At 40.3% G+C, this 13,412-nt stretch overlaps 1 protein-coding gene across 1 annotated transcript in view; it reads left to right on the plus strand.

Moving 5' to 3' along the window:
* Positions 1-13,412, plus strand: part of Bdp1 (B double prime 1, subunit of RNA polymerase III transcription initiation factor IIIB) — a 110,846-nt gene that overhangs the window by 11,405 nt on the left and 86,029 nt on the right. Inside the window, exons 3-8 of the mRNA XM_013015828.1 lie at positions 815-924; positions 3,462-3,524; positions 5,738-5,871; positions 9,497-9,591; positions 11,475-11,529; positions 13,041-13,181. Coding sequence (XP_012871282.1) covers positions 815-924; positions 3,462-3,524; positions 5,738-5,871; positions 9,497-9,591; positions 11,475-11,529; positions 13,041-13,181 — 598 coding nt within the window. The remainder of the gene's footprint in view (positions 1-814; positions 925-3,461; positions 3,525-5,737; positions 5,872-9,496; positions 9,592-11,474; positions 11,530-13,040; positions 13,182-13,412) is intronic.

Genomic DNA, 13,412 nt, shown 5'->3' on the forward strand with positions numbered 1-13,412 from the left:
CCCCCCCCCTCCCTGAGCTCTTCAGCTCAAGGTAAGCACTCTACCACTTGAGCCACAGTGCCACTTCCAGCTTTTTCTGTTGATGTGGTACTGAGGAATTGAACCCAGAGCTTCATGCATGTGAAGCAAGCATTCTACTGCTAAGTCATATTCCCAGCCAACTTTATTTTTGCTGGTACTGGTGCTTTGATGCTGTCCCTGAGCCTCTTTGTGCTTAGGGCTAGTACTCTACCACTTGATCCACAGTGTCACTTCTAGCCTTTTTCTGAGTAGTTTATTGGAGATAAGGGTCTCATGGATTTTTCTGCCTGGGCTAGCTTTGAACCATGATCCTCAGGTCTCAGCCTCCTAAGTAGCCAGGCTTTGCTACAACTTTTCTTTTTTTAACTCTTTTTAAAAAATTTTTTTTATTTAATTTTATTTTATTTGTGAACATACTGTACAGAGGGGTTACAATTACATGGGCAGGATAATGCGTACATTTCTTACCTGCTACAACTTTTTAATGTTTATTTTTATTATTATTTATTTTATTTTTTGCCAGTCCTGGGGCTGGAACTCAGGGCCTAGACACTGTCTCTGAGTTGCTTTTGCTCAAGGCTAGCACTCTATCACTTGAGCCACAGCAGCGCTTCTCGCTTTTTCTGTTTGTGAGATGAACCCAGGGCTTCATGCATGCTAGGCAAGCACTCTACCACTAAGCCACATTCCCAGCCCTTTTTAATGTTTATTACAAATTGTTTTGGGGTAGTAATCAGCATAAAGCATTTTTTCTATGTTTATAAAATGGGTCTGTATGTGTTTGTTTATATAGAAACAATGGAAAAACAAATACGGTATAAATGAAAGCCAGAAGATAGCAGATCGTTCAAAAATGACAATGAGAGACTTCATATATTATCTTCCCGATAAAAATCCCATGGCGTAAGTAAAATACTTGTTTTTAAAGTTTCTTGTTTTCCAAAAGCATATTGGTAAGATTTATGGTGTTATGCTGTCTTTTTAGGTAAATTGTTTTAAACAAAAACTATTTTTCTTGTCTTTTTGTGCTGGTAATTGAACTCAGGGCTTCACTTGTGTTAAGTACACTCTTTACTGCTGACACTACTGCTGAGCTCCATTTCCATCAAGTAACTGCTTGTTTGAATGGTTAATGGTGCCCCTTATCACTAAGATTAGAATTAAGTTTGTTTTGTTATATTAGTTACCTGTATTGTAGTAAAACCAACTAGACACCTTTTTCTAATTAAGTTGCAAGTTCTGTTTCTTATTATAATCTGGCTGAAGGTATGATGTAGCTTTTTTTTTTTGCTGGTTGTAAGGGCCTGAACTCTGGGCCTGGGTGCTGTCCCTCAATTCTTCAGCTCAAGGCTAGCATTCTTCCACTTGAGCCACAGAGCTGCTTCTAGCTTTTTCTGCTTATGTGTTGCTAGGGAGTCGAACCCAAGGCCTCATGCATGCAAGGCAAGCACTCTACCACTGAGCCACCTTCCCAGCCCCTGATCTAGTTTAAAAAAAAACAATTTACTTGATTGTTATTAAAAAGGAAACATACAGAGGGATTATACTTACATGAGTCAGGTAATGAGTCCATTTCCTTTTGTGTAGTTTCTTCTTTTCCCTCATTCTTTTCTATTCCCTCCCTCCTATTTCCACTCATGATTTGTATAGATTTACTTTTCTTCAGTGTTCATTGAGCTCCACTTCTGCCCTTTTTCCCTTGAGTTGTCTTCTCTCCCTCCCACCCTTCTGCAGCTGTCCGCTTGAATACTCCATACATGAGGTAAAGAAGACAGAATCATCAAAAACTAAAAACTAAAATAATAAAGGAATTAAAAAAGGTCTCTTGGCGTTCATTTCAGTATGTATATTATTTTATATAAATATGAAGAGGGGGCCTAAACTCTTGGCCTGGGCACTGTTCCTCAGCTCTTCAGCTCAATGTTAGTGCTCTGCCACTTGAGCCACAGCAGCACTTCTGGCTTTTTCTGCTTATGTGGTGCTGAGGAATTGAACCAGGGCCTCATGCATGCAAGGCAAGCAGTCTACCACTGAGCCAACTTTCCAGCCCCAGAGATAGTCTACTTTTTATGTCATACTTTGTAATTAAATATAGTGCAGAAGGGATAAAGTTAACCTATGTTACATGCATGTAGGACATGTATCAATGAACATAAGGTTAGATACCAGGGATTTGTTACTTTTTTTGTATAGTTAATACATGCTTTAAATATAAATTGAATGCAGTGTAATTTGAAGGATTAAATCCTTCAAGGACAAAACTTCTTGTTTTGTGTGTGTGTATATGAGTCCTGGGGCTTGAACTCAGTGCCTGGGAGCTGTCCTTGAGCTTTTTTTCCCTCAAGGTAAGTGCTCTACCACTTCAACTAGAGCTCCGTGTATGTGTGTGTGTGTGTGTGTGTGTGTCTGTGTGTATGTGTGTGTCTGTGTGTGTGTGTGTGTCTGTGTGTGTGTGTGTCTGTCTGTGTGTGTGTCTGTGTGTGTGTGTGTGTGTGTCTGTGTGTGTCTGTGTGTGTGTGTGTCTGTCTGTGTGTGTGTGTGTCTGTCTGTGTGTGTGTGTCTGTCTGGTGTGTCTGTGTGTGCGTGCACACTGGTCCTGGTGCTTGAACTCAGGGCCTACGCATGAACTTTTTCCTCAAGGCTAGTATTCTACCACTTGAGAGCCATACTTCCACTTTTGGCTATTTGATGGCTAATTGGAGTCTCATAGACTCTCCTGCCAGTGTTGGTTTTTGCCATGGTTTTTAACCATGATCCCAGTTCTTAGCTTCCTGAGTAGCAAGGATTACAGATTATTTTATTTTATTTTATTTTTTTTGGGGTCCAGTCATGGGGCCTGAACTCTGGGCCTGGGCACTGTATCTCAGCTCTTCAGCTCAAAGCTAGCACTCTATCACTTGAGCCATAGTGCCACTTCTGGCTTTCTTTTTCTTTTTCTGCTTATGTGGTGCTGAGGAATCGAACCCAGGGCCTCATGCATGCAAGGCAAGTGCTCTACTACTGAGCCACCTTCCCAGTCCCAGGATTACAGATTTTAGTCACTAGTGCCCAGCTATTTTTTGTGCTGGGAATAAAATCCTAGGCTGGGCATGGTAAACACAAACTGAGCTAATTTCTCAGGTTATAACTGCAAAATTGAAGTGTTATACCATATTAAAAAAATACAGAGAAGTTAATCAATAACATGTAAATTGATAATTCAAATTTTTGTCTTTTTTTTTTTGCCGGTCTTGGGGCTTAAATTCAGGGCCTGGCCTTTGTCCTTGAGCCTCTTTGTGTTCACAGCTAGTGGTCTACCACTTTAGCTACAGTACCACTTCTGGCCTTTTCTGTTTATGTGGTACTGAGGAATCGAACCCTGGGCTTCTTGCATGCTAGGCAAGCACTTTACCGCTAAGCACATTACTAGCCCTAAAGTTTTTGTCATTTGTGTTTAATAGTTCTTCACTGGAACAAGAAAAGAAAAATGAAAAATCAGTGACTCCAGTTCAAACAAGAGAGTAAGCATCTCATCTTATATTCTGTCATGTATATTCTTCTATTTGTTTTTCTTTTTTCAGTACTGGGGATCAAAGTTAGAGCCTCACACACATTGAACTACCTCCAATTTCTTCTCATTCTAAAAAATAAAATCAGTGGTATTTCCTATTATAGTTTGCTTCTGATAGGTGTTTTTCTTTCCTTTTTTCTTTTCTTTTCTTTCTTTCTTTTTTTTTTTGCCAGTACTGAGGCTTGAACTCAGGGCCTGGGTTACTATCCCTGAATCTCTTTGTGTTCAAGGCTTAGTGCTCTACCACTTGAGTCACAGGGCAACTTACGGCTTTTCTGAGTAGGTTAATGGAGATAAGAGTCTTATGGACACTTTTCTGCCCAGTGGACTTCAAACTGCGATTCTCAGATCTCAGCCTCTATTTTTTTTTGGTCGGTCTGGCCTGGGTGCTGTACCTCAGTTCTTCAGCTCAAGGTGAGTGCTTTACCATGTGAGACACAGTGCCATCTCTGGTTTTCTGGTGTTTTTTTTTTTTTTTTTTTGTCCGTCATGGGGCTTGAACTCTGGGCCTACGAGATGTCCCTCAGCTCTTCAGCTCTTACCACTTGAGCCATAGCGCCACTTCAGTTTTCTGAGTGGTTTGTTGGAGATAAGAGTCTCATGGACTTTCCAGCCTGGGCTGATTTTGAACCATGATCCTCAGATCTCAGTCTCTTGAGTAGCTAGGATTATAGCTACTGGTGTCTGGCATTTTTTTTTTTTTTTTTTTTGGTTGGGCATGGGGCTTAAACTCTGGGTCTGGGCACTGTCTCTTACCTCTTTAGCTCAAGGCTAGCGCTCTACTACTTGAGCCACAGCTCCACTTCCAGTTTTCTGGTGGTGTATTGGAGATAGATGTCTCATGGACTTTTCCTGCCCTGGCTGGCTTTGAACCGCGATCATCAGATCTCAGCCTCCTGAGTAGCTAGGATTACAGGTGTGAGCCACCAGCGCCTGGCTCCTTTGACAGTTTTATTAATAAAAAATATAACATTTAAATTTGATGATAAGGATATATGAATAGAATCCTGCTGTTGTTTTGTTTTTCTTGCTATTGGTGCTTCAACTCCAGACCGATTGCTGTCTTCCTTACTGCTAGTGATTCGCCTTTTGAGTCCACATCTCCATTTCTACCTTTTTCCCTGGTTAATTGAAGATAACAATCTTGGATTTGGCTGGCTGGCTTTGAATTTCAGTTCTCAAATCTCAGGCTCCTGTTGGTTATGGTGGCATATGTGGTTAATGTAGAGGAGAATGAGCAAGATTATTAGGAGTTGAAATCTCAATCTCCTGACTAGCTTGGATTATAGATATTAGCCACTACCCTTTAATCTTTTGTTTTTGTAATGGTGATTTCACTGGTTATTAAATACGTAAAAGCATATTTAAACTGCTTTGGCTGTAGGACTCTAAGCTATAAATATGAAATACTTATAATTCTCAAAATTCCTGTTGTGTGTAGCATAGTGTGTATTTATATTTATATACATGTTTATGTATAGACAGCATTTGAGTGCCATACTTTTTTTTTTTTGGTGCTGGTCCTGGGGCTTGAAACTCAGGACCTGGGTGCTGTCCTGAGCTTTTTTGCTTAGGGCTATTGCTCTACCACTTAAGTCACAGCTCCATTTCTAGATTTTTGGTGATTAATTGGAGAAAGAGTCTCATTGACTTTCTTGTCCTGGCTGGTTTTGGACTGTGTTCCTCATATCTCAGTCTTCTGTGTAAATCAGTTGCAGATATGAGCCACTGGCACCTGGCATAAAACACGTATTTTAAGTAATCCAAGAATATTTTGTAAATTTTATATTGTTAATCGATTTAAGAACAGGTTTACATTTCTTTCTTTTTTAATCTAATTGTTGTTTTTTAAATGTGGTACCGAGGAATTGAACACAGGGCCTCATGCATGCTAGGCAAGCACTCTACCTCTAAGCCATGTTTCCAACCAGGTTTACATTTATTTCTGCATTTTGGGCATAACATTTATGTGGAAATTAACAGTTATTTTGAATATATATATTTAAATGTACTTTACTTATTTTCCAAAGGTATATTAGTATACTTTTTATGTGACTTGTACTTTTTATGTGACTTCTATTGTATATTTAATATTTAAGTACTTAAATCTAATTTACTGTTTATTTATTTTTAATGTGAATTTATTTGAAAATTTGCTTTTTTCAGTTTAACTGTTGAAGTTTTAAGGACAAAAGGCCCCTGTGTTGTTGAGGAAAATGACCCTATATTTGAGCGAGGCTCTACAACTACCTATTCCAGCTTTAGAAAAAACTGTTACTCTAAACCATGGTCAAATAAAGGTAATTACTTGTTAAAATTATTTGAGATGAATTGATGTTTGATGTTTCTGATTAGATCTCCCTTAAGTAATACGTACATTAATATGTTGTTTTCTCTTTAGCTAATATTATTGTCACTTTCCATCTATCCCTGTGCAGCTATATCTCTGTATCTTAGAAATTGTTTTTAGGCTGGATGTGGTGGCTCATGCCTGTAATCCTAGCTATTCAGGAGGTCGAGATCTGACCAGCCTGGGCAGGAGAGGCCATGAGACTTTTTTTTTCCCTCTGGTCATGGGGCCTGAACTCTGGGCCTGGGCACTGTCCCTCAGCTCTATCACTTGAATCACATTGCCACTTCTGGCTTTTTCTTTTTTTTTTGGTCAGCCGTGGGGCTTGAACTCTGGGCCTGGGCGCTGTCCCTCAGCTCTTCAGCTCAAGGCCAGCGCTCTACCACTTGAGATACAGCGCCACTTCCAGTTTTCTGGTGGTTTTATTGGAGATAGGAGTCTCACGGTCTCTCCTGCCCTGGCTGGCTTTGAACCGCGATCATCAGATCTCAGCCTCCTGAGTAGCTAGGATTACAGGCGTGAGCCACCAGCGCCCAGCCACTTCTGGCTTTTTCTGCTTATGTGGTGCTGAGGAATTGAACCCAGGGCCTCACGCATGCAAGGCAAGCACTCTATCACTGAGCCACCTTCCTAGCCTGGGGCATCAGACTCTTATCTCCAGTAAACCACTCAGAAAACTGGAAGTGGTGCTGTGGCTCTAGTGACAGAGCACTAGCCTTGAGCTGAAGAGCTGAGGGACAGTGCCCAGGCCCAGAATTTAAGCCCTACCACTGACAAAAAAAAAAAAGGAGAAAAAAGGGCTGCAAATGTGGCCTAGTAGTAGAGTGCTTTGTTAGCATGTATGACACCCTGGGTTCAATTCTTCAGTACCACATGAGTAGAAAAAGTTGGAAGTAACACTGTGGCTACTCAGAGACAGTGCCCCAGGACCGGCAAAAAAAAAAAAAAATTGTATGGAAAATTAACATTTCTAAAGTCATAATGTTCTATGTCAGATAGTATTGTGTAATAAAATCTGTCTTGGTAAATTATGTTACTTAGCCTAGTGTTGGTGACACTTGCCTGTACTTCCAGCAGCTAAAATAGAAACACAAGGCCAGCCTAGTCTACATAGACCCTTCCTACTACCTACTACTGTAGGTAGTACCTAGTTCATGTCTATAAATATATAATCCAGTGTACAATAGGTGGAGGTAAAAAAAAAGAAAAGGAAAAGCAAATGATGGAAACTGGAGGATTGCAAGTTCGAGGGCTATCCTAGGCAACATAATTGACTGTCTCAAAAAAATCTATCCCATATGTGTGTGTGTGTGTGTGTGTGTGTGTGTGTCTCCCTCTCTCTCTCTCACTTGGTAGAGTACATGCCTTGCAAGTATGGGGTGTGTGTGTGTGTGTGTGTGTGTGTGTGTGTGTCTCTCTCTCTCTCTCTCCCTCTCTCTCTCTCACTTGGTAGAGTACATGCCTTGCAAGTGAAGATCCTGAGTTCAAACCCCAGAAACAATGGTGGGGCTTGTTAGTGTTTTCTGTTATACAGCAGAAGCCAAATGCTGGTTACTTATACCTTATAGCCTAGCTGCTCAGAAGGCTGATTTATGAGAGTTGGGATTGGAGCTGTACACCATTGGTTTACTTCTATAATCCTAGCTATTGTGGAGGTTGAGATCTGAGAATCTACATTTGAAGCCTGCCCAGCAGGGATGTCCATTAGACTCTTACCTTTAATTAACCACCCAAAAGTCAGAACTAGAGCCATGCCTCAAGTGGTAGACTTTTGAGCCCAGAGATAGTGCCCAGGCACTGAGTTCAACCAAGCACTGCCACCAAAAAATAAAATAGTAAGATTGGAAGCCAGCCAGGCAGAGACTCTTATCTTCCAATAAACTAGTAACAAACTGGAATTGTAGGCCTATGTCAAGTGGTAGAGCACCAGCTGTGAGCTAAAAAGCCAACTGAGAGCCCAAGGCCCAGAATTTAAGCCCCAGTGCTGTCGCATGCACACAGAAGTATTAGAGCTTTGTGAGAAAATTCAAATATGGTAGAGGATGTAGAATAAAAAGATTGTATAATTCTATTTTCTGTCACTTTCACCAAGTTTTATCAAGTTTCTCATGTATTTTTCCCGTTAGACATTCCTTACTATCTTCTTTTTTTTTTTTGTTGGTCATGGGGCTTGCACTCTGGGCCTGAATGCTGTCTTTCAATCTCTTCAGCTCAAAGCTAGTGTTCTACCACTTGAGCCACAGTACCACTTTTGATTTTTCTGGTGGTTTATTGGAGATAAAAGTTTCATAGCCTTTCCTGCCCAGGCTGGCTTTGAACTGTGATGTTTTGAACTGTGATGTTCAGATCTCAGCCTCCTGAGTAGCTAGAATTACAGGTGTGAGCCACTGGTGCTCCACTACTATATTCTTTCTTCCCCCCTCTTTCTCTCTTTTTTTTCTCTCTCTCTCCCTCTCTCTCTCTCCACTCCCCTTCTGGGGCTTGACCTCTGGGCCTGGTCTGGGTCCCTGAGCTTTTCTGCTCAAGATTAGTATTCTGGGTCCCTGAGCTTTTCTGCTCAAGAATAGTATTCTACCCCTTGAGCCACAGCTCTACTTCTGGCTTTTTTTTTGTAGTTTAGTGGAGATAAGAGTCTCAGGCTTTCCTGCCCAGGCTGACTGACTTCAAACTGTGATCCTCAGATCTCAGTGCTCTGAGTAGCTAGGATTACAGGTGTGAGCCACTGACCCTCTGCTCTTCTGCACTCTCTCTCTCTCTTTTTGGGTTGGTCATGGGGCTTAAACTCAGGGCCTGTGTACTGTTCTTGAAGCTCTTTAACTCAAGGCTAACACTTCTACCACAGTGCTCCAAGATAAGAATCTCCAAGTCTTTCTTACTTGGGCTGGCTTTAAACTGTGATCCTCAGATCTCAGCCTCCTGAGGAACTAGGAATATAAGGGGGAGACACTAGCACCCAGGTTTCTTTTTGTCTTTTTGACTGGATCTCTCTGTGTAGTTTAGATGGCTTTGAACTCAAAATCCTCCTCTGCCTCCCAAGTGCTAGGATTTCAGGCATGCACTACCAGTCCCATCCTTAGCTACTTTATTCATACGCTATTTAGCTCATCTTAGTTGGACACATAACTCAATGCTGGCCATGGATGGTAGTCTTTTAAAGACATTTAAAGTGAGGTCAGATAAAAAAAATTAGCTGCTTTGTATGAACACAAAAATTACTAATGCCCTTTTTTTGGATTGTTGAAGATGCTTTTATAGTTGAGCGCTGGTGGCTCACCCCTGTAATCCTAGTCTTCCCAGGCAGGAAAGCCCATTAGATTCTTACCTTCAGTTAACCACCAGAAAACTGGAAGTGGCTCTGTAGAACGCTTGCTTTAAGCAAAAAGACCCAGAGATAGCACTGAGTTCAAGCCCCATGGCTGACCAAAAAAGGAAAAAAAGATGCTTTTATGCATACCGTTAGCTTCTAGCCCATGAAATTAAGTACTGTGAATTTTTAAACTCATACATAATGTTTCTCTTAATTTTGTTTTTAAAAAGATTACTTTTTGGTTATTTTAAATCTTTTATTTTTACAGAAACAGATATGTTTTTTTTAGCCATCAGCATGGTAGGAACGGACTTTTCTATGATTGGACAACTTTTTCCTCACAGAGCAAGAATAGAAATTAAGGTAAAGTAAACTTAACATGCTTGTTTGGAAACAATCTGCAAAGTTTTAAATGTGTGTGTATGTGTGTGTGTATGCACACATATATGTGTATCTTGTACTATATATATAATATTAAAATATATTTTGCATATAAAAGGTAAAAAAATACAAATACACGTCTGGTTTAAATGACAGTTTTTTGTTTTGTTTTTGCCTGTCCTGGGACTTGAACTTGAGCCTGGGCACTGTCCCTGAGTAGTTTATTGGAGATAAGAGTCTCACGGGGACTCTTCTGACTGGGCTGGTTTTGAACCACAATCCTCAGATCTCAGTAATTAGGAGTAGTTAGGATTACAGGCATGAGCTACTGGTGCCCAGTGACAGTTTTTTCCTTTACTATTTCTCCTTTATTACTTGAAAAGCAAATAAGGTTTCTCAGTTCAAATACAGATACATCTCTATCATTCTTATTTCTCAAATATGTTTGAGAGTGTACTGATAAAGGCACTGAATTTAAGTGTTGATATAAAGAGAAGACACATATGCCAGAATAGTTTGAATATTTTTTTTTTCCCCCTTGGTCACAGGGCTGGAATTCAGGGTTTTGGTGCTATACTTGAGTTCTTCCACTCAAGGCTAGCAGTCTACCACTTCTGTTTTTTTTTTTTTTTTTCCTTTTTTGCTTGTCATGGAGCCTGAACTATGGGCCTGGGCGCTATCCCTCAGCTCTTCAGCTCAAAAGCTCTACCATTTGAGCCACAGCGCCACTTCCGGCTTTTTTCTTTTTGCTTATGTGGTGCTGAGGAATCGAACCCAGGGCCTCACGCATGCAAGGCAAGCGCTCTACCACGGAACCACTCTCCCAGCCCTAGCAGTCTACCACTTCTAGCCACAGTGCCACTTCTGGTTTTCTGGTGGTTAATTGGAGATAAGAATCTCATGGCCTTTCCTGCCTGGGCTGGCTTTGAACCATAATTCTTAGATCTCAGCCTCCTTAGTAGTTAGGATTACAGGTATGAGTTACCAGTGCCCTGCAGTAGAGTCTTTTTTTTTTTTTTTTTGTTGGTTGTGAGGCCTGAACTCTGGGCCTGGGCACTGCCCCTCAGCTCTTCAGCTCAAGGTTAGCGCTCTACCACTTGAGAGCCACAGCATCACTTGCAGTGTTTTTAGCTTATATGGAGCTGAGAAACAGAACCAGGGTCTCACGCATGTGAGGCAAGCACTCAACCACTGAGACACTTTTCCAGCTCCCCACTCAAGCATTTTTTTTTTAAGCAAAAATATGGGATAAACATACATTAGTGTTAATTTTTTTGGTTTTGTTTTGTTTTGTTGGGGCTTGAACTCTGGGCCTGGGCCTGGTCCCTGAGCTCTTTAGCTCAAGGGGAGCAAGCTCTACCACTTGAGCTACAGCACAACTTCTGGTTTTCTGGAGGTTAATTGGAGATAAGAGTTTCATGGACTTTTCCTGTCCAGGCTGAGATCCTTAAATTTCAGCCTCCTAAGTAGCTAGGATTATGGACGTGAGCCACTGGCACTCCTCCTAGTGTTACATTATTTTTACTGTATTTTAGCAAAATGAATGAGATTTTTACTGTGTATTTGTATCTTCATGGATACTAAAGTTAAAACCCTGTGGCTTTAACTCAGGGCCTGGTTATTGTTTCTGAGCTTTTGTGGTCAACGTTAGTGTTCTGTCACTTTAGCCACAGCTCCACTTCCAACTTTTTGGTAGTTAAGTGGTGATGATAGCCTCATGGACTTTGCTGCTTTAGCTGCCTTTGAATCTTAATCCTCAGATCTCAGCCTCCTAAGTTGCCATAATTTAGGTATAAACCTCCAAATATTCTTCAATAATTTGAGGAAAATTGTTACATTTCTTGACTTTTTTTTGTTGTTAACAGAATAAATTTAAACGTGAAGAGAAAACAAATGGATGGAGAATAGACAAAGCATTCCGTAAGTAATAATGCCTTCCTTTATCATTTGGAGAGGCTAAAAATGTCCAATATTTTTCTTTCACTTTAGTGTGTTCTAGATTTGTCTTTATATTGGTTAGGAAGCATAAGACTGGAAATTTTCTATTTAACATCCTGGTTTTAGTAATGCTACAAATCCATTGACAAAGGATTAGTTAAAATATCTAGAAGCAGATTAAGAGTCCTTGCCAAGAGATTACCAAGGGTCTGATAGTACCAGTGCTAGGTGTTTATTGTGAGGGACTAAGTTTAAAAGATTGTTTCTGGAAAATAGAACACTATAGATGAATCCTTCCTGCTGTCAACTTATCACTAAGTCATCAGCACTGACCACCTGCTGTGTATAGATGTTTATATCAAGTGGCAATCAGGACAGTTGAGAATCCTTGTGTGTATAGGTGTGTGAGTATTTGTGTGAGTGTGTATATGCCTGGGGCTTGAACTCCGTTTTGAACATTGTTCCTGAGCTTTTTTTTTGGTCGGTTGTGGGGTCTGAACTTTGGGCCTGGGTTCTGTCCCTCAGATCATCAGCTCAAGGTGAACACTCTACCACTTGAGCCACCCCGGCACTTTCGGTTTTCTTGTGTTTTTCTTGGAGATAAGAGTCTCACGGACTTTCTCCCCGGACTGGCTTTGAACCTTGATCCTCACATTTTAGCCTCCTGAGTAGCTATCTAGGATTTCAGGAGTGAGCCACTGGGTGCCTGGCTTGATTATTATTATTATTTTTTGATATAGTGGTGCTGCTGGGTATTTAAATATGTTCCTTTACTGCTATTTGGGGAGGGAGTAAATAGTGAAATGATTAAAAATGCCTATAAAGATAGGCATTTTGAAGACTTAATCATCTTCACATTTTGTTATTTGTTGTTGGAGATTAAATCCAGTATTTTGTGCTAGCTAATAAGAATGAGCACTGTTACTGAACAGCCTTTACATTACAGGCAATTCAGAGTGTAGTTTGAAACTGGTGAAGAATATACATGTACCATTACTCCAAATCATATATGGAACATTTTTGTTATTTCAGAATTTTTCTTGGTTTCTGTTCTAATCAAACAAAATCTATCCTTGGGCTGGGAAGGTGGCTCAGTGTAGAGTGGTAGAGCGCTAGCCTTGAGCTGAAGAGCTGAGGGCCAGCGCCCAGGCCCAGAGTTCAGGCCCCACGACCGGACGCCCCAAAAAACCCCCGAAAAACAAAATCTATCCTACTGGCTCAATGCAACCACTATTTTCATTTGAATTCCCACATATTCACTTAGTATATGCTACAACTGAGGGTCTGCACATGCTAGACAAGTGCTCTGCCTCTCAGCTACACTCCACAGTTTTTTCTTTTATTGCTGACTGGTGTTCTATTATCTACTTGTTTATCCATGGTCCTAGTGATAAGTCTGTTTTTGATATATGATTCTTTACAAATGACAAAGTACTTTCCTTCTTTAAAAAAATAACTTGAAGGTTATTTTCCTTTTATTTTTTTTTAAACAGAAGAAAAACGTCCTTTTGACTTCGATTTTTTTGCTCATTTACTTCAGAAAGTTCTTGCTGAAGAAGAGAAAAGAAAACAAAAATCTGTTAAAAATCAGAGTTTGAAGGAAAAGTCCTCCAAACCACGGAAAAACGTAAAAGGTATTCATTCATTCATTTTTTTTGCTGGTATTGGGATTTGAACACAGTGTCATGTGTTTGTTAGGCTGATGCGCCTACCACTTGAACCACATTACCAAAAGTATTGATGTTTTAAAAAATATAATTTTGTTATTATTAAGGTGTTGTACAGATGGCTTGCTAGGCAGGTTTTCTACCACTTAGATCCATATCCATTCCAGACCAATAATATGAAATATTTGTGTGTGTGTG

The sequence above is a fragment of the Dipodomys ordii genome, unplaced genomic scaffold (genome assembly GCF_000151885.1).
Source record: "Dipodomys ordii isolate 6190 unplaced genomic scaffold, Dord_2.0 Scaffold28, whole genome shotgun sequence".
In the NCBI taxonomy this organism is placed as follows: domain Eukaryota; kingdom Metazoa; phylum Chordata; class Mammalia; order Rodentia; family Heteromyidae; genus Dipodomys; species Dipodomys ordii.